This window comes from Crocodylus porosus, unplaced genomic scaffold (genome assembly GCF_001723895.1).
Source record: "Crocodylus porosus isolate Cpor-Errol unplaced genomic scaffold, CroPor_comp1, whole genome shotgun sequence".
Lineage (NCBI taxonomy): Eukaryota > Metazoa > Chordata > Crocodylia > Crocodylidae > Crocodylus > Crocodylus porosus.
Genome location: NW_017728925.1, coordinates 9762866 through 9781937, shown reverse-complemented (window position 1 = coordinate 9781937; position 19072 = coordinate 9762866). Strand labels below are relative to the sequence as shown.

Below are 19072 nucleotides of genomic sequence, written 5' to 3'. Positions count from 1 at the left end.
AGGGGCCTAGGAGGTGCCGCAGGCTCTGCCGTGCAGCTGAGCGATGGGGGCAGCAAAGTCCAGGGCACCTCTCTAGGGGCGTTCGCAGCGGCGCCTGGCCCTTTAAGACGCTCCGCCGCCCGTTGCTATGTACAGAACGCGCTCCCTGGCAACGCGGCTCTTAAAGCGCGCGCGGGCTCCGGCCGTGCCGCGATGGCCCCGACGGCCGCCAAGAAGAAGGGCCGGGGCGGCGGCGCCAGGGCGGGCGCGGAGGCGGCTCAGCCCGAGCCCGAGCCCGGCCGCGACTTCTACCTGCTGCAGATCCGGGACCTGGAGGAGCGCCTGGCCCGGTGCGGGGCGGGCGGCTGCACCCGGGGCTTCCCCTGCGGTTCCGGCTGGGGCTGGGGCTGGGGCGAGCCGGTGGGTGTCCCGCTGGCCTGGGCTGGGGGCGGCAGGCCCGGGCAGCAGGAGGATGGGGTGACCCAGCACGGGATGTCTGACATCAGGGCGGCGCTGCCTCCCCGGGCAGGTACCAGCAGCGATGGGACGAGCTGCAGGCCGGCGAGGACTTGCTGCGGATGGAGAACCAGCAGATGGCCACCGACAACAAGGAGATCGTGGCCTTCCTCAAGAGGACCCTGAACCAGCGCGCGGACGAGATTGCCGAGCTCCACAACCAGCTGCTGGGCCTCCAGCAGGCCAAGGATGCCGAGAAAGATGCTTTCGAAGCCCAGCTGGCCCAGGTGCGGCACGAGTTCCAGGAGACCAAGGACCAGCTCACCTCCGAGAACATGCTGCTCAGTAAGGTCATAGCCCTGGTCGCCCCTTCCCCTGCACAGCTCGCCCCCGCGGTCCGACCGGACCAGACTCCACCACCACTGCTCCTCAAACCCAGGGCCCTTGGCTGCCTGCCAGGGTCTGTGCAGGAGCGTTGAGTTCCTACTGAAATTTAAACCCCACCGAGGAGCGACATAAGGTGTAGCCCGGGAGACAGCTTGGGCGACCCAGGGCTGGAGCCAGATTTCAGTTGCAGGTATTGGGGGATGGACATTTTGGGGGTTGCACAGTTCAGGCTGTTTGGGCTACTGAGGCATTTAAAATGTGCTACGCCTGCAGTGGGTGGGGATCTCTTTTTCCTCCGTTGGAAAACGTGGATGAACCTGATTCCTTTATTGCTGCCTTGATGTCGTCAGCTGAAAGCATCAGGTTTTATTATCTTTTTTTTTCCAGTCGAAAGCTTGGAAGCATTTTGTAACCTTTCAGCCAAAGTCTGCTGTGAAGCGATGTTGGTTTGGCCTGGGCCTGAGAGATTTTGTTTTCTCCTGTGAAGTCTCAGTGTTTCTGGAAGAGCTGGTGCCTTCCAGGCAAATGCTCATTAGCAGAGAACCCAGCTCTCCCTTGATGAAGGAAACTGTTGTGACCAGCTGTAGTTACTGGTGGGGTTGCGGGGCAGAGGGAGAAGCTCTCTGTGCTGTGGACAGGTGGAGCCTCGCTGCTGCTGCAGGGGTGGGTGCGTGTCTGTGCTCCAACTCTGGTGAAAGCTGGGCTGACAGTGCTGGAGTTTGTTGGTGCTGAACCCACAGCAGGTGCTGCTGGAGCAGTATGAGGGCAAGCGTCCCTGTATTGCTGCAGCCCCAGGCCGGGGCGTGCAGACATCCTTAAGTCCTGGCTTGAAAGGCAGCTGGCTCCATAATCCACTGGACCGCCAAGCAGCACTGCTCGGGTGCTGGGGAGAACCCCGGGAGGGGACTCCTGTGCTTGCTGAAGCTCCTGGCTTGCTCTCTCCTCTCTCTAGGGGCAGAAAGCCCAGGCAAACCTGGTGGGGCCCTTAGTGATTTCTTTGGCAGGTGGGAAGCTGGCCGCATTGGAGGAGTTCAGGGTCCAGAAGGACGAGCTCATGGCCAAGTTTGCGACCCTGGAAGAGCAGCTGCAGAAGCAGGAGGAAGGTCACAAGGAGTACACTTACAACCTGGAGAGAAAGATGGTGCTGGACAGGGACAGGTCAGCCCAGCAGAGCCTGACCCACAGTTCCCCACTGCAGGCAGCCATGAGAGTGAAAGCAGGAGTGTGGGCCAGTGGTTACAGCCTAGACTGGCGACCTGAGGCTTCTACTCCTGGCCTCACCACTGGCAGGCAGTTCACTTGCCCTGCCCAAGCCTCGGTCCCCAATCTGCAATCAGAGAGGGAGACTAATACCAGTGTGGATGGAGAGAGGCAGGGGGCTGGCAGGTGGCGGGTTTCCAGCTGTGTGGTGATGGGCATCTAGTAGAGCTGTCCCTGTACACAGGTGGTTGAACTTGTTTGAGTGGGTGGGTAGGACATGGGCAGTTTTCCCCCGGAGCACCTGGGATGGAGTGCACGCTCCCCCATCCAGGGTCTCTCACGGGTGCTGTGCATACTTTCCCAGGCAGTGAAAGGAAGCATGTGGGAGCCGCCATGTAGGTTGTTTTTTTGGGGCTGAGGTGCTGGTGAGGGCAGTGGGCCCCTGCTGGGGGTGATGCCCTTCCCTGCACACACATGTATGTGCCTCTTACGCTGTAGGCTGAAGAAGGAGATGGTGCAGCGCGTCAATGTGGTGGCATCCGAGTTTCGCAAGGTGTCCCACAGTCAGATGGCTGAGACCACCAAACGCGCCATCCGGGAGAATGTGGCCATCAGTGTCCAGCTGACCAAGCTGTCTGATCGCAGCTATGACCTCCTCCAGGAGAATGAGCAGCTGAAGGAGGCTCAGGTTGAGATGCAGAAGCAGCTGGAGATGCTGGAGCACAATGAGAAGGAGATGGCCAAGAACAGCCTCAGCCACCAGAAGGTCAGAGCCCCCCTCCTCTGCTGTCTTGGGGTGGTCAGCACAGGGGACACTGACCCAGACAGCTGAAGCCAGGTCTGGGTGCTGCACCTAGTGGCCATATGAGGGCTTTCCAGGGCACTATCAGGGTGCTGGGGCCTGGGTAGACCATGGTGTGAACCTGGCCAGTGGGTGCAGAGGCTCACTGCTTGGCTGTAGGGTGCTGAGCATTAGGGCTGTGCAAAATTTCGCCGGTTCTTTCGATTCAACATTGTTTTGACTAATTTCGAGCTTGAAACCATGAGATTGAATCGAAATGAAGGGCTTTGAAACAGCCTCAAAACAAAACGAGGCTGGTCAAAATGTTTTGAAACGTTTCGATACCAGCAGTGAGAGACAGGGGAGCACCAGCCGGGAGCGCAGCCCTGGCTCTCCCTGTCTCCTGTGCCGGAAGCTGATAACAGTGCAGAGGAAGGAAACTGAGCCTTGGCTCAGCTCCCCTCCCCAGCGCTGCGATCTGATGGGGTGAACAGGCATGGGGGTGGGGTGGAGTCAGCCCAGCTGGGCTCACTCCCCCCCACCACACACGCTGGGATCAGGCATGGGGGCAGAGAGTCAGCCTAGCTGTTTCGAATCAAAATGAAATTCGAAATAGAACGCTATTCCTTTGAACCATCAAAACTGAAGGCAAAATGGAACGGTGCTGTTTTGCACAGCCCTACTGTGCATGGGCCAGGAAAGCTTGGGGAGGGGCTGAGGTGTGTGGGCTAAAGCTGATCGCATCTTTCCTGTCCTCTGATACTCCCCCCCTTCTACCCTTTGCTCCTTCCAGATGATTTGGATGCTCATCCGGAGATGCAAAGAGCAGAAGCTGCTGCTGAATGAGTACACAAAGCAGAGGGAGGCCATGTGCCACCTGGAGGTGGCCCACAAGGAGCTGCGGGGGGAGACTCAGGCACTGAGGTACTGGCATCACCAATAGTGGTGATGACAAGGCATTAGGGCCCAGAGACGGGTCTTATTCCAGCACTGCTCCTGGGCCATGCAGGCGAGTGGAAGAGCCCTTGTTTCATAACCCTCCAGGTCTGGCAGGCCGAGCAAGGTCAGGCCATGCTCGTGGAAGATCCTCACAAAGCCCCAGGTGCAACAGGACTTGGTGCTGGGGCTTCAGAAAGCGCTGCTATTCCTTTAGACCTGGCTGCAGGGGCACTGTGTTGCTGCCTCTTACTTCCTGGCCTGGGGCTGGCTGGGAGTTGGAAATTCCAGCACTTTGAAGGGAAAGAATGGGGTCTTTCTGTTCTGACTGACTGCAGCCAGCCAGGACCTTGATATCCCCCACAACTGCGCCAGCCCAGTCTCAGACTTGGCAAGCCCTTGCCACTATGTGCGCTAGGCAGGCCAGATGGCTAGAGCCAGGGTGGTGCTGACTAGTGCTCTGGCCGACCAGATGCTGAGAGCACACTGCCTAGCAGAGGCTCTGCCCACCACACAGCTGGGCCCTGCAACCCATTGCTGCATTTACAGGACACTGGGGAACCCCTCCCAGTAATTACCTGGCTGCTGCTTCCTCCCTGTGTCCCAGCACTGCAAGTTAGCGTGGAAAGGGGAAGCTGGCAGCCACCATATGGGTCACCAGCTGGCAAAGCTGGCCTAGGCAGAACCTGCTTCCCAGAGGCTTCACCTGCAGCATCTTCTCTGTGAACCAGCTTAGACATATGGGTACCAGGGCACCTACACTCCAGGCCAAGCAGGCATCAGCATCCTGAGACCTTGGCATTCTCTTCTTGTCTCCACCCCAGAGAGAGGTTGCAGGAGCTGGAAGAGGAGGCAAGGAGGAGGGTGGCAGAAGGGCAGAGTCAGGCCAGGCTCCTGGAAGAGGAGCAGAAGCAGAGGAAGAAGGCAAAAAGGGTCCTGGCTCGGGTGGTGCATGTCCTGAAAGAGCTGCTGCTGGTGAGGCTCCCACTGCCCCCAGGCTTATGAGGATGCCAGGCATGAAGGGAGGGAGAGCCCAGTGTTCCCTGTACCAGGCGCATCAAGGTCAGAGATGTGGGAACAAGCAGGGGGCAGTGGTGTCTACAGGGGCTGGGCACAGGCACTCCTGGCTTTGTCCCAGCTTTCCCAGTGCCTCCCAGTGTGGCCCCAGGCAAGCTGCTGCTCCACTCTGTGCCTCCACTTCTTCACCTGTAGGGCTAGATGATGTCGCTCTATCCTCCCAGGGTCTGGGGCTTGGTTGGTGTGCTCAGAGGGGCTTAGAGCATGTTCCAAACTAAGGCTCTGAAGGGCAAAACCCTCCTGTGGTGAAGAACAGCATAGGGCCAGGAAGTGTCTGAGCCTGGCCCAGACCCCATGGAGCCAGCTCGCTGTCCCACAAATTCCGCAGAGAACTGGGGAGCCGTGGAGCATCCAAGGTCCTGGTCTCCCACAGAGGGCACTGGGGAGCTCTGGGGTGCTCACAGGTGCTGCAGTGGTAGGACTGAGCCGGGTGCTTCCTTGGCCTCTGGGGAGGTGAGCCGCCGTAGCCCACAGGTGAGGTGCTTCTGTGCTGGTTCCCCCCGCAACTCCATCAACCTCCCCCATCTGTGTGGCCTACAGGAGAAGCCAGTTGACGAGGAGGAAGGCGAGTTTGATGTCATATTCCAGCTGCGGCGCAAGGAGAAGCTGCAGAGTCTGCTGGCCCTGGTGCAGCAGGTGGCTCAGGGGGAGCAGAGGCTCCCGGAGCAGGAGTTCCCACCACTGAGAATGGCCAGCAGGGAGCTTCACTTGGAGCGGTATTTGGGGTCGGGGGGGCCTGTGCCAAGAGGGCTGGGCTGCAGGGGCAATGCAGGAAGAAGCTCTCTTCCTTGTCCATGCCAACTCCATGTTGCTCCCAGGTCCAGTGCCCTGGAGGGGGAGGTCCATGGACCAGGAGCTGTCATGGCCTTGCAAGGTGGAGCAGGGAGGCAGAGCATCTGCTCTTTTTGTCTTCTTTCTGCCCTGCATGTGAAGACAACTCTCAGCCAGCAGCTCCCCACCCCAGCCGCACATTCTTACCAGGGACACAGGGCAGCCAGGAGAGTCTTCCTGGCTTGCGTTGGCTCCGGCTCACTTTGCTTCCCAATTCCTGACCCGGTGCTTCCTGTCTGCCCTTAGGTTATCTCCTGGCTCCCGCCAGGGCCTGCCATCCTCCTGTGCTCCCTCCCAAAGCAGGTCCTTGGCCATCATGTCTTTGCAGGCCTTGCCCCGCCATTCCCTTCCCCCCTATCACGTGGTGTAACCCAGCCCCTCTCCCTCCTCAGGTCCAGCCAGCTGCCCTCAGCCCTCCATGTGAAGGCTTCCCGTGTGCTGTCTCACCACTCGATTATGTGGCAGGGGCATGTGCCGCAGCTGTGCCACAGCATGCCCAACATGAGCCAGCTAGGCCTGCTGCCTGAGACTACCTACTTCAGGACCCTCCGTGCCTACAGCAGCAGCCCAGAGGTGAGGCCAGCTTCAGGGCAGCAGTGTATGGGCCTGGGCAGGGCTGAGACCAGGCAAGGTTCTGCTCAGAGGTTAGAAGCGGAGTCTTGAGGGAGGGCTGGGCAGGCTCTACACAGCCCCTAGACCAGGGGTTCTCAAACTTTGTGATACTGTGACCCCATAAAATAATATATATGTTTACACACCCACCCCATAATTAAAGCTATTGATTAAAACCAGGGGTTTTCAACCTTTTTTGGTTAGTGTACCTCTGGCAGCCGATCGAGGAGCAGGCAGCCATTCAAGGAGCAGGAGTGGGGGGTCCCCCAGTGGCTGATTGAGTGGGTGGGGTCCCTGTTGGCTAGTCGATTAGCAGGAGGGCAGCGGGGTCCCCAGTGGCCGATTTTGACAGGGGTGGGGGGGAACTGACAAGCAGGCAGTGGTGAAAATGGAAGCACCAGTGGAAGGATCCACAGCATGTGGAAGCAGCGTGAAGTGCTGGAGAAGTTTGCGACCCCCTTTTAAGTCGCACAGTTTGAGAACCCTCGCCCTAGACTGACCCATCCCCTCTCCTGATCCAAACAGATCCCTTCAGCTTGGAGCTAAGGAGCCTGGGGGTGGGGGGGAAGTACATTACAGGCCCAAAGAGCCCTGTCCTGCCCCTGCTGGGAGGCAGCAGAGGGGGGCTGTGTCTAAACTGCTCTCACTTTTTTTCCACAGCAACTTGTGACTTCCTGGCCAGAGGAGACACAGGGGAAGCAGCCAACCACGCTGCCCAAGGTAGTGGTTAAACCCTTCTGACGGCCGAGGCTGGGGCCTACAGGAAGCCTGCGGGGACGGACGCTTTTCCTGCCAGCCAACTGCTATTCTGCAGGGTGGCCTGAGCAAAGGAGCAGGATTGAGGACAAACATGGGGGGGGTAGAGGGCTCATGGGTTTATTTTCCAATTGGTGCAAAACTGTTCTATGAAAATGCTGTCAACAGTTGAATGAGAGTGAAGGATAAATGTGAGCAGCTGAGGCCCACTTGGCTCAACAGGGGGCCTGTAATGTGCTCTGTGCAGAGGGAAAGGGGCAGCTAGGCCATGCCAGCCCTAAGCAGGGTGAGGAGGCAGGTGCCCCATGAACCGTCAGCTGGGGTCAGGCACAGAGCCTGGCTGGGGTCAAGGGATCTTGCTCCCTGCACAGAGGGAAAGTCTGGCTCCCTGTAAGAGCTGCCTGTGCAGGTAGAAGAGCCCAGTGCTGACTCGGGTGTGCAAGGAGAGCTCCTGCCTGATGGTCCTCGCCCCACATCCTGTTACTGGAACAGTGCTATACACAGCCCTGCTTGTAGGGTCAGTGCTCTCTGCTTAGTTCCAGGATACTGCCCAAGCCCGTGCAAGCCATGGTGCCTAGTAACCCCTTAAAGAGCCCAGAACCACTGCTTTCTGTTGTCACCATGTTCATGAAAATGCCCTAGTGATCAAAGGCTCAACCCTGGTCGCCCTTGTCACTGGGAGTGGCAGAGCCCTGGCCCCTGTCTGGTGCCAGGGCTGCCGTGGTGCCCCTGCTGCCCTGCAGGATGTGCTCCAACAGCAGGCTGACTGCCTGCTCCAGGACCTGTGGCAGGACCTCTTGCTCAGCACTGGTGAACCTGCCCAGAACAAAGTGATCCACCATAGCTTCTCCCACGGGGCGGCCGATGCCCACCCGGAGCCGGACCATGCGCTGTGGGGGAGACGAGATCTGTGAGCAGGGTGATGGGGCTGCTCCTCGCTCCCCCATGCTGGGACCGGGGCCTTTGGCTGAGCTGTTCCCACTGTACAGTGTGGCAGCTAGTGGAGCACCATGTACCCGGCAGAGCCTGGAGCACGTGCTCCTGACCCAAAGCAGAAACAGATGCTGGAGGCTTGTCTGATGTTAGGCCAAAACTTCAGTGTCAGGGGCCTTATGAGCCAGGGCCCAGCAAAAGAAGGGGACTCTGGGAGTGGCGAGCAGCTCTGTGGATTGGAAGGGGATCTTGGGGGCTTCACTAGAGGGGGGCCCCAACAGATCAGCAAGAGAAGGAGGGTGGGGACCCCGTCTCACTCCATTACCCTGTGATGTGGCTGGATCCAGGCTGTGCTCCAACAAACATACGCTTGGAAGGAGCCTGGTTCTACAGTACAGCTGAGCCAGTGCCCTGGGCTCCTGGCCAGGCCAGCTGGTTCCACTTAGCTAATTGCCTCCATGTTCCCCAGCTCATGGGTGATGCAGAAACAAGGAGGGGAGACTGCTGCTAGTCTGGGGCAGGGCAGGGATGGAGAGGAGAGGGAAGGCATGAAGTGAGGTGCGGCTGAGGCCTGTCTCCAGGGGCCACGGCTGGGAGGTGTAAGTGAGGTCTTGCAGGGAGAGGTGTACTTACATCTGAGTGCAGGGCACTGATGCAGGAGCGGACTCCGTTGTGCCCCCTAAGGACAGTAAGAGATTAAGCAGGGTCAGCGGAAGGTGAGAACCCACATGGCACTGCAAGCGAGGCCTGAGGCACCAAGGGAACAACTGAACCCTGCTCCTAGACCTGGGCTCGTCTGCACAAAGTACCCTGGTTTCACTAAGTGGTGACTCTGAACCAGGTTAGTGAACCTGGTGCTGCACCCTCCCCTCTGGGCACATACCTGGTGCCAAATGTTTTGCACACCGTTCTGACTCAGTGGGTGTGTGTGGGGCACAGGGGCAGCTGGCTGTCTTGCCCAGCAGTCACTCCATTTGAGCAAGATGCTGGCTGCCAGAGAGCAGCTATTTTCAGTCCACCCAGAGACATAGTCCCCAGCACACAAGGAGTTGCTGACAGAGCTACTCCTAGAGCAAGGAACTGGGAGGGAACTAACGGATCTTTCGGTTTGATCCACTGCACAGATGCAGGACATAATGTCACTCGCTCGTGCCAGGCCGTCATGATGTCTCCAATTAACCAGCAGTTTGGCTGGAGGCGGCAGGCAAGCCTGTGTCCGATGGGGCTGTAAGTTCTGCTTAAACAGTGGCAGCTCAAAAGTTCTGTCCCTGTCCCTTTCTCACCTGCCCAGCCAGGGGGAAGGCGCTTTCCCAGCCCCCAATGCCCATCTTCAATCACTGTACTGTGCCAGGGCTTCCTCTTTGTACCTTGCGCTGCCTCCCAGCTTCATTGCTATCTTCCCCAGTGGCTTGTCCACGTCATCATGAACCAGGTAGATGTCTTTGATGTCCACGTTGTATGTCTCAGCTTGAAACAGAAACAAAGAGTGAGGGGAAATACCTCTCCCTGAGGATGCCACAAGCATTGGCAGAGATGCAGCAAGGGGCAGACAGTAGGACGGGTTTATCAGGGGTTTGAGACCTGTTGGCCTCAGGAATGCACTGGCAGAAATGCTGGCAGCTGGAGTGTACAGGCTCATGTTAGCGCTGCCTGGCGTTTGGACCACAGGATACAGCTGCACAGTGAGCCTAGTATGTCCAGGCCCCAAGTACCTGACAGCCAGTGCCACTGAAGCATGACTGGGTGCAGCAGGGGAAGATGGGAGCTGCTTGGGACACCAGAGAAACCTGCTTACTTCCAAGAATCATGCTGAGATCTTTGGTGTCTGTGCAGAGCCTTTGAATCCTCCTTCCCAAAAGCCTGTCACAAGAACCCACATGGGGCATACTCAGCTGACCTCACCTACCTCCCAAGGTGGTACGAGAACGCTGTGATCTGCAGTGGCTTCTGGAGATGAGAAGGGCTGGCTGATGTGTGCACTGTCTCTGATTGGGCTGAATCCACTCTGTGTCACAGACCCTATATTGTACTAATAGCAAGGATTCTCCTTTAGCTCACAGAGCATTGAGCTTTTGCATCAGGAAGACCTAGGCTCTGTTTCTATTGTCACTCTGCCCCAGGGGCCGGGGCAGCAAGGAAGTCCTGAGTAGCCGCCTTGTCCATGTAAGAGGAAGTGTTTGAACTGCCCCGGGCTAGGCTTGCTCTGTCAAACCCAGGGCAGGTACTTAGGATTTGCTGTTTGGGGCAGTAAGTGAGTCCCTGTTGCCAAGCAGGTGAGAGGGGAAGCCTGAAGTTCTCCTGAAGACCACGGCTGTGGACCCCTCCTGCCACCCACCCAGAGAAATCATCAAGCCACTCACCAGCAGTGGCTATACTGAATCCATTAACATTCATGAGTCTCCGTGGTTTCAACAGCACCAAGTCCAGCTCCTCCAGGTTGGCAATGGCTACGTCTGCACAGCACCGTCTGTCTGCTTGCCACTGGTCAGTGACGTGGAGCTTCTGTGCCAGCTGAGTGAGCACAGCCATTCCCACATTGTGGCGGGTCCCTTGCAGCCCATGATTTCCCAGACCAGCCACCTGCAAACAGGATAAATGGCAGCTGTTCCTGGGACTCCTGGCATTGCCTACCACCCTTACAACCTTATCAGGGGCCACCAGCAGGGACTTGGGGAAAGTCTGTTCACCAGGGCTCCCCTTGGAGTCACCAGGAACAATGGCCACAAGCTGAGGGAGGATAGGTTTAGGTTGGATATTAGGAAGAACTACTTCATGGTAAGGGTGGCCAGAGCCTGGAATAGGCTTCCCAGAGAGGTGGTGCTCTCACCTTCCCTGGAGATCTTCAAGAGGAGACTGGATAAGCACCTGGCTGGGGTCCTGTGACCCCTCCCACCCCCAGTGCTCCTTCTTGCCCATGGCAGGGGGTCGGACTCGATGATCTGTCTAGGTCCCTTCCGACTCATTGATTCTACGATTCTATTCAAGCCACTGGATCACACTGAAGCTGGGGCCCGGCCCTGCTGGGCTGTGATGAGCAAACTTGCCTTCCTCTCATCTCCGCTCCTTTTACTTCCTAGGATAGGAAACCCATGGGGCCTGGCAATGTGACACGTCCAGTTCGCTTATGCTAGGGGGCCATGTGTTAGGGACAGGGGTTGTTTCTCTGTGTCTGGGCTTTTTTCAGTGCCCCGCCTTCTATTTGTTCTGGCCGCACCTCTTGTCTCCATGACTCAGAAGCCACAGGATGACTCAGAACCACGTCTGTCCCAGGATTCCTCAGCCACACGTGAGGGCTACAACATCCATTAGAAAGAGCCTGTCTGCAAGTGGCAGAGCAAGAAATAATGCCAATCAGCATAGAAGAGGGGGAGTGTTCCTGCTGTGATTCACAATATGTGGATTCAGCAGAGCTTTTACAGGGCAGCATGGTAGAGTATTACATCACCTCAGGAGTCCTAGATGGGATCAGGGCCTAGCTGTGCTCAGCGCTGTACCAGTAGGGTATAAAAGGGCTGTGCCTCAGCCACCTTACAACCTAAAAGTAGGACAAGAGACGACAGGATCCAAGACAGACAGGGGAGGCAAGGAAACAATGAGATAATAATGGTCAGTTCAGCCCATCACTAGCCTTATTACTGTCAGGTTTGTTTTGGAGACATCCCAGCAAAGGAGACCCTCCATTCTTATTAGGTGCATCAGAGACAAAGGCAGATCTGCAAGTTGTCTACACCGATTGTCTGTCTGTAGCTGAAATAACTGGGGAGACGTAGAGGCAGAAGAGAACAAGGGCAAGATTATAAGGAAGATGAGGATGGAACACCTGTCCTGGGCCCCGTCTGGGAAGAGGTCATCAGTGGAGCTCAGCTTTGCAGCTGGTGTTGAATGGGGCGGATGGACGTTCTCGTTGATCCCACGGACTTAGCCTCTCTTACGCAGCCGACTGCAGGGGCAGGGCGCTGGACTCAATGACCATGTAGCCCCTTACAATCCTGTCTAGGCTGGAAATGGGAGAGGGACTCGACAAGATGGTTGCAACTGCTGCATTCGATGAGTTTAGAGACGAAGGTTGCGGCGCACAGTCGGAAGGCCAAGCGTGGTGTCATCCTGTGCGTGGCAGGAGGAACATGACGTATCCCATGGCTAAGGAAAGGTTCAGGCAGTGCAGAGGTACAAGGGTAACTCGAATGCAGCGGGCCTGAGCCCCGTGTTTGCGGGCCGTGCTTCACAGCGTGTATAAACAACCTTTTATAGCAGCAGGACACTGGCTGCCCTGCCCCGCTGGTCTTCCCTGAGGCAGGTTTGGGGGCGATGTCTTGTTTCCTCAGCGCTGACGGTTGCTTTATGAGGAGTTTGGACTGCAGATGTGCTGGAGGTGGGTGATCCCTCCTCGAAGCCCGCGCCCCCTGCGGGCCCCGCCCTACGCCCAACCCCTTCCTCGCGGCCGGCAGCTCCCGCGCCACCTGCTGCCTCTCTTGGCCCGACCCGGAAGGGATTCCCTCCCCGCCATGGCCCCGGAAGCGGTCCCGGTGGCGACCCTACCAGGACCCTGCTGGCGGCGGCGCGTAGCACGGCGCAGGGCTGGCTCATGGCGCGGCGCCGCCGGCTCCGCACCTACCCCGCCCCGGCACGTCCGAATCAGGGCACAAACCCCCGGCGGGGGCGGCTCGTGCGTCACAGCCCTGCAGCCAATGGCAGGGCAGGCGCCCGACGGTGCCGCCGCCATTTTGGTTGCGGGCATGAGGGGCGGTGGTGAGGCCGGGCGACCGCCGTTTTTTATGTGGGCAGAAGTGTTCCCTCATTGAAGCTTGCAGTTTTAGGGTCCCCGTCTCCGTCTTGGTTGCGCCCCTCACGCACCTGTGGCTGGTCGTTACCTGCTTGTTCGCCGGCCATGCCCACATCAAAGATGGCGGGGAAACCCGATCCCTGCGACCTCTTATCGCTTAGCAACGCGATGCAGTCAGGCGGGAGCCGCCTCCGGCGCGGAGACACCAGGAGGCCTTGGCACCGGGGTGGGGGGTGCAGAGGAAACAGGGGCTGAGGCCCCGGGGTCAGAGGATACCAAGTGAGGTCGAGAGTCAGAGGGCACTGGGGGCTTTAGGAGCCGGGGTCCGGGGCACTAGCAGTGACCGCCCCTCGTGGTCGGCCCTATGGAGGAGGCGCTGGCAGGCGCCCCCGAGAGCTTCCCGCTCCACATCCTGGGGCTCGGCCAGGCACTGCCGGACGTGGAGCCCCCCTGTGAGGCACAGCCGGGCGCAGCCATTCTGCGGGACAGGGCGCGGGAGCAGTGAGTGTCCCCTGGCCCCTCCTGCCTCCCCAGGCACAGGGCGATGGCTTCCCTGCCTCGTGCCGGATGCCTGAGGCTCTTCTCTTTGAGGCTCTTCTCCCCTCCCCGTGCATCTGGATGTTGGTGGCAACCAGGCTGTGTCATCATGACCCTGCCTGTTCCCCTCCCTGGGGTGTGAGAGCCCTGAGCTTGGGGGAGGGCAGCAAGCTACCGAGTTAATCATTGGAGTGACCTGGGCAGGGGAAGCGGGTGTCATCTCCCAGGCCTGTGTGGGGAAACCCAGTCCAAGCTCTTGGGAGGAATATGCTTTGGCCCCAGGTGACACATCTTCTCTTTGCAGCTCTTGCCAAGGCATGCTGTTCTTCTCCCAGGGCGAGTGGGAGAAAGCTGTCATCTCCTACTCCAAAGCCATTAACCTGGACCCCCAGCAGGTAAGGCCTGCAGGGCCTTGCCAGGGGGAACGCAGAACAGGAGTATTCATGTGAAGGTGCGAGCTTCTGATGAGGCAGGGGCCACGGGGCACTTCAGGCCAAAGCCTGCGGTGCTCTGAGGTGGTCTAACAGAGGGCAGAGCAGGGGGTGAATGTCAGCCCTCATTCAGATCTGCTGGGGTTTTGGGGCTGACCTTACCTGCCCAGGTAAAGGGTCAGTGGATCAAGGAGGAGGCCTGTCCCTTGGTGAAATGGAGGGCTCCTGCGCTCTACAGGAGGCTCAGGGCGGCTGTCTGGCCACGCTCGTAGGTGGAGTTCTACGTGCAGAGAGCAGAAGCTTTTCTCCAGCTCTGCGACTTCCAGTCCACGGTGCTGAACCTCCGGAAGGCTCTTTCCTTATCCTTGCTGAAGGAAGAGTACCTCGACCGCATGGCCTTCATCCTCTGCCTGCAGGTGAGAGACCCAGGAGCCTCCTTTTGGCAGGCCTGATGCTTTCCGTGCTTCCATGGGGACAGGGGCTCTTGTGGCCCTGGGGGACAGCTGGAGATGCCCCTTGAAGTGCAAGACAAGGCAATCCTGTTTTTTAAGGAGAGCCAGTTGCTCATATCCCTTCAGCCACAGACCTTGCCTGGATATCTGCCGTGACCTGTTGAAACCTAGTCATCTGCAGCACAAGAAAGCCAGTGGAGCTTGTGCCTCTGCCAGGGATGAGCTGTGTCTCTCCTTTAGCCTGGAGAGGTGCAGGCAGCCATGATCCTGCCCTCAGGAACTGGGAGCAATGTACAGGTGCCTAGGGTCAGACCGATTCTGAGCTGTTTGTTTTGCACCTGTAGGGTCAGTGTCTGTTTGACCAGCAGGTCTATTGGGATGCGTTGGAGTCCTTCACTCAAGCCTCAGAGCTGCAGCCCAACAATGTGATGTATCACAGGAAATGGTAAGGCCAGGGTGGGAGGGGGGAGCAGAGGTGATCTTCTGCTGTGGTAGTGACTGCCTTCTTCCATGGGTTCCTAGTCCTATCCTCTCTTTCTCGCTGTAGTATTGCTTGCCTTGGTGCCCTGAATAGATTCTCTGATTGTCTGCACCTGGTTAACAGAGACCTGGATCGAGACCCCAAGAACCCGGACCTGTACACCTTGAGAGCCAGGCTGTATGACCACTTCAACAAGGTGGGGGAGGCATCTTGGCTGTCTAGGCCGTGCTGTGTGCAGGACCTTGTGGAAGAAAGGCTCTGAGCATGTGGCCCAGCCATGGCTCTACTGACTGGGGATGGAGCCATGCTTTGAAATTAACCCTTTGCTGGGTGAATTGATGGCTGCCTCAGTGGTGGGGGCATCGGTGTCCACACAAGGCTGTTTGAAGGACTGGCTTCTAAGGATATGCAAGAGCTCTGCTGCTCCATGTTTAATCAGACAACTTGGAGCTTTGGGCGAGGGCATAGAGGTGGTTAGTGGTATGAGACTGAAGGATGCATGAGAGCCCCTGCCCACATGAGTCCTCAGTGCAGCTTGGTCCCCTGTGTTCCAGGTTCCTCTGTGCTACCAGGACATCCAGAAGGCCATGGCTCTGGAGCCACAGCATGAGGGAGCTCAGGCGCTAATGCAGAAGCTATTGAAGCGAGGCCAGAAAGCCAAGGCTGAAGCTGTGAATAAGGCCCTAATGGGGGATCTGAGGGAAGCCATCCTCAAAATCAACTTTGCCCTGGAGAACAGCCCCCTGGAGGCTGAGTACTACACATTCAGGTAGAGCTCCCATTACTGCTTGCTGCTGCTAGATAGCCAGGGCAGTTTGAGACAGCTGAGTTGGGTCCCCTGTGGCATCGGGGATATGGGACCCATGGAAGGCAGAGGGAGCCTGACTGTTGGCCCCCTGCTGTTTGGCTCTAATGCCCCTCCCTGCCCTTGTCTGTCTGTCTCTCCTTCCTTCCACGCCGTGGGACTCTTGTGCCAGAGGGACTCTCTATAGAAGGCTCAAGGATTTCAATGCGGCCATTGATGATTACATAAGGGCTGTGGAACTGGTTGAGGTGGGGGGAGCAGCCAGCCTGGAGGTGCAGCACCAGCTCCTGCTCACCTACAATGACTTTGCAGTTCACTGCTACACCAGGGGCTGTTTTGAAGAGGCACTGCTGCTTCTGAACAAGGCTCTGAAGGCAGATAAGAATGAAAAGGGGCTCTATGTCAACAGAGGAGGTAACAGGGCTGCTCCTGGGCTGGGTTGGGCTGGCCTGGGCTGTGGGAGGGCCTCAGAGGCAGCTCGGCTCATTTCGAAATGTGCTGCAACCTGGAAACATCCCTTTGGGGTGGGAGAGTGTGGTCAGGCCTGGGCAGAGTGGTGCAATGATACAGTTTGGGCATGGTGTACACACAGGAGGTGGTGTGGAGGTGGCCTGGAGCAGAGCAGTCCAGGGAAACGATCTTGGAGGCCCTTGTTAGCTGGATGTTCATGTGGGTGGCAGACAGCTTTTCCCTCTAGGTTCTGTGTAAGGGAGGGGCGGTGCAGGCTTCTGCAGGGACTGGGAGTCAGGACTTCTGGGTTCCGTCCCTGCCCTTGTCACTGCTTCCCCAAGGGTGATGTAGTCAGTCCATTGCTTTGCTCCCCTATGCCCGTGTCTTTGGCTTTAAACGTGATGGCCCTGGTAGAGGGGCCAGGAAGACGAGGCAGTGTTTGTGAGGTGCTTCGGAAGCAGGAAGGGCTCCATAACTGCGAAGTAGTGGCAGCTGCGAATGACCCATTGCTGACGGACTCGGGTTAACACCATGCGGCTGGGGATAACCCCAAGCCTGTTCAGCCCTGTTGTGGGGTCATCCAGGCTCATTCCTGGTTGGAAGCTGTGTTTTGCCTCCCTGAACCCTCTGCGGCTGGTTTCATCCCATCCTCTCAGCCTGCTCAGCCATGCTGGGTGCTGCTGGCCAGCTGCCAGAGCTGGCTGAAGCACACATTTGTCCAGTGGGTTGGGCTGGGAGGTGTGATCCAGTATGGCCTTAATGTGTTTCCTATTGGTTTGGAGCTCCCCAGACTGAGCAGCTGGGCAGCAGCAGTCCTCAGCCTCTCTCAGCCTCTGCAGGAACTAGACGGAGCCAAGATGCTTGGACACCACCCTGTCCTTTGCTCAGAAGCTGTCCTGCTCCTCTGCAGACTGCCTCTTCCAGCTGGGGGAGCTCTCCTATGCCTTGGCTGACTACCAGCAGGCACTGGAGCTGAGCCCATGGGACGTGAGCCTGCAGCGCCGCATTTCCATGCTGTTGGACAAGCTGGGGATGCGGGAACTCAGGAGGAGGTGTGTAGCTGTGGCTTCACCTTCTCTTCCCCTCCCCGCCCCCATCCCTGCAGTGTAGTGGCTCTGCAAAGCCAACTCTGCCCCACAGGCGGTACCAGCAGGCCGAGTCGTACTTCTCCAATGCCATTGACTGTGACCCTCGTCTGCCGCAGTACTTTCTGCACCGGGCCAAGAGCCGCTTGGGCCTGCAGGAGGTGATGGGTGCCAAGGAGGATGTTGCCATGGCACTGTTGTTGGACCCTGCAGATGAGGAGGTACCACCCTAAGCCTAAGCCTGCTGGCTGGGGCAGTCATGGCCAGGCAGGGGAGATGTTTGCACCTGACTTGCCCCTTCTCTGCATTCTTCCATTTAGGTGCTAAGTGGGGCTGGGCTGTCTTTCTCTTCCATGTTTGTACAGCATGTAGAGGGGTGGGGGGTTCTTTGCTGTGCTCAGGGTCCCTCAGGCATTACCACAATACTTGTAACTAGGACTGTAGCCTTGCAGCAGTTTGTTGAAATAAACACTGGTGAAAGAGGTTTTCTGCTACTGAATGTAAAGCTGCAAAGCCCTGTCCTGCTATGGGCAGCTTTGTCTGCTGGGGCCCCTGTGGCAAGGGGTGGCTGTTGGGAAAATGAACCCAGCCCAGAGTGGAAGGGTGAGACCCCTCACCCACCGCCTCAGTCCCCATCAGTGTCACTCCAACCCAGCTGACCATGCTCTGCAGGGAGGGCAGGTTCCTTTTCCCTGACAGATCTTGATGGAGTAAATGAGAAACAGACTCTGCACTTGAGTGGGATGTCATTGGGCCTGAGCAGTTCCTTCCAGTCCCCACAGCAAGGGCGGCCACGCTGGGAGCAGCCTGGCTGTATCCTGAGGTCTGCCTTGAGCATGGGAGAGGCAGAGCTGTGCCCGTCAGTGCCTGCTGTTGTGCCATTCACCTCTGCTCTTTCCCTGCTGCAGGCCATGCTTCTTATCACCAGCCTCTTCCCAGGAAAGTCTGTCCAGAGCATCTTGAGCAGTAAGGTCGGGGACCTTGCCAGAGCCCTGTTGGAGGCAAAGCTTCAGGCCTGCCCAGCGGACCAGGACCCTGCTAAGGCCCCCTGGTATGAAGCAGGCAGTGGGCGGGCACTGGGGGACTGGGCATGGTGTGGGGGCTGCTGGAATTGCTGCTGATGGCTGTTGACAGTATTGGGGCTGGAGAACCTGGGAGTTGAGGGCAGAAACCCCTCAATCTCACTACGAGCAGATGTCTAGTCCTGGAGGGAAGGTGCTAAGGTCCCAGTGACACAGTGGGGCTGTTGCCTTCCCCTCACTGTGTGGGGGCATCCATGCATTCCATTTGCCAGGGCTCTGCAGTGAGTAACTGGCTTTGTGTGTCCTCTCTCAGTTCCCTGGTAGACCTGGAGGATGAGCTGAAAGAACCAAGCACTGGGAGCGAAGTGGCAGAGCAGCCTGGTAGCATCCTGTGGCATGCAGAGAACAGCCTCAGCTCCTGTACAACCGAGCATGAGTTGTACAGGATGAGGTTTGCTTCTGGAAGCAGCGCGAGCAGAGTAAGTGCCCCCACTTGGTAAGGGAAGGGGGAGAAGCAGGAAGTGAGTGCCAAGGTCTCATGGCATACAGCAACCCAGGGGCCGCAGCCAGCAGAGGGGTACTCAGCCTACCCCTGCACAGAATAGACTGTGTGACTAAGAGGTGGCTCCTGTCTCTTTATGTATCTCAGGGAAATGGAAAGGACACTTCCCTGTGCTGGGTGCAGGTCCAGTCTGCTCAGGAGGCTGGGACTCGCCTCAGCCAAGCCCCTTCTCTAGGCATCACTGTCTGCAAAGCACTGCCCTGGGAAACGGGCCCTGCTCCCCTGCCAGAGGTGAGCGTGGACAAAGTGCCCTGCCCATGGGGGCCAGCATCCAGTTCACGGACCTGGAAGGGGCCGAAGTGCACCCTGGCCCATGCCCCACTTGAGGGGCCTGCCTTCAGTAGGCAACTTGATTTTAGTCCTGTGCTTGCACTGGGAGCAAGTCTGAGGGCACCAGCATCAGCTCCTCCATGCGCAGCTGCACCTGCCTGTCCACCCCAGCCCAGCACCTTGCCTGGCTTTATGGGTTGACAGGGGTGGGGGAAGATGCTGCTAAAGCCTACACCAAGAAAAGGA

At 58.1% G+C, this 19072-nt stretch overlaps 3 protein-coding genes across 4 annotated transcripts; 2 read left to right on the top strand and 1 right to left on the bottom strand.

The window, feature by feature from the left end:
* Nucleotides 1–168: 168 nt before the first annotated feature.
* CFAP157 (cilia and flagella associated protein 157) lies at nucleotides 169–7188 on the top strand. The gene is made up of 9 exons (XM_019540689.1): nucleotides 169–329; nucleotides 509–780; nucleotides 1827–1980; nucleotides 2521–2788; nucleotides 3597–3727; nucleotides 4564–4714; nucleotides 5357–5532; nucleotides 6040–6220; nucleotides 6920–7188. Exons 1-9 carry the CDS (start codon nucleotides 193–195, stop codon nucleotides 6998–7000), a joined length of 1551 nt encoding a protein of 516 aa, XP_019396234.1. The 5' UTR covers nucleotides 169–192; the 3' UTR covers nucleotides 7001–7188.
* On the bottom strand, nucleotides 7120–12669 carry PTRH1 (peptidyl-tRNA hydrolase 1 homolog). Of its 2 annotated transcripts, XM_019540690.1 has the most exons (5): nucleotides 12488–12665; nucleotides 10309–10528; nucleotides 9316–9415; nucleotides 8582–8627; nucleotides 7120–7905 (listed from the first exon to the last, which is right to left on the bottom strand). In XM_019540690.1, exons 1-5 carry the CDS (start codon nucleotides 12533–12535, stop codon nucleotides 7669–7671), a joined length of 651 nt encoding a protein of 216 aa, XP_019396235.1. In that variant the 5' UTR covers nucleotides 12536–12665; the 3' UTR covers nucleotides 7120–7668. The 2 variants fall into 2 exon arrangements, with proteins under 2 accessions (XP_019396235.1, XP_019396236.1); XM_019540691.1 differs by lacking the exon at nucleotides 9316–9415 and having other exon boundaries at nucleotides 12488–12669.
* Nucleotides 12670–12839: 170 nt separating this feature from the next.
* On the top strand, nucleotides 12840–18612 carry TTC16 (tetratricopeptide repeat domain 16). The gene is made up of 11 exons (XM_019540688.1): nucleotides 12840–13232; nucleotides 13573–13663; nucleotides 13972–14115; nucleotides 14496–14596; nucleotides 14699–14828; nucleotides 15187–15401; nucleotides 15610–15851; nucleotides 16798–16939; nucleotides 17028–17193; nucleotides 17881–18023; nucleotides 18308–18612. The coding sequence occupies exons 1-11, from the start codon at nucleotides 13096–13098 to the stop codon at nucleotides 18492–18494; spliced, it is 1698 nt and encodes a 565-aa protein (XP_019396233.1). The 5' UTR covers nucleotides 12840–13095; the 3' UTR covers nucleotides 18495–18612.
* The last annotated feature ends 460 nt before the right edge of the window (nucleotides 18613–19072 follow it).

Bases quoted from the DNA above. Each gene is read 5' to 3' on its own strand.
- TTC16 (XM_019540688.1), top strand. From the start codon at position 13,096: ATGGAGGAGGCGCTGGCAGGCGCCCCCGAGAGCTTCCCGCTCCACATC. The intron at 15,852-16,797 runs GTAACAGGGCTG...GCTCCTCTGCAG, and splicing joins GCTCTATGTCAACAGAGGAG to ACTGCCTCTTCCAGCTGGGG. The intron at 17,194-17,880 runs GTACCACCCTAA...TCCCTGCTGCAG, and splicing joins TGGACCCTGCAGATGAGGAG to GCCATGCTTCTTATCACCAG.
- PTRH1 (XM_019540690.1), bottom strand. From the start codon at position 12,535: ATGAGCCAGCCCTGCGCCGTGCTACGCGCCGCCGCCAGCAGGGTCCTG. The intron at 9,416-10,308 runs GTGAGTGGCTTG...TTCTGTTTCAAG, and splicing joins ATTCAGTATAGCCACTGCTG to CTGAGACATACAACGTGGAC. The intron at 8,628-9,315 runs GTACAAAGAGGA...TACTGTCCTTAG, and splicing joins AAGCTGGGAGGCAGCGCAAG to GGGGCACAACGGAGTCCGCT.
- CFAP157 (XM_019540689.1), top strand. From the start codon at position 193: ATGGCCCCGACGGCCGCCAAGAAGAAGGGCCGGGGCGGCGGCGCCAGG. The intron at 781-1,826 runs GTAAGGTCATAG...TTTCTTTGGCAG, and splicing joins CTCCGAGAACATGCTGCTCA to GTGGGAAGCTGGCCGCATTG. The intron at 2,789-3,596 runs GTCAGAGCCCCC...TGCTCCTTCCAG, and splicing joins ACAGCCTCAGCCACCAGAAG to ATGATTTGGATGCTCATCCG.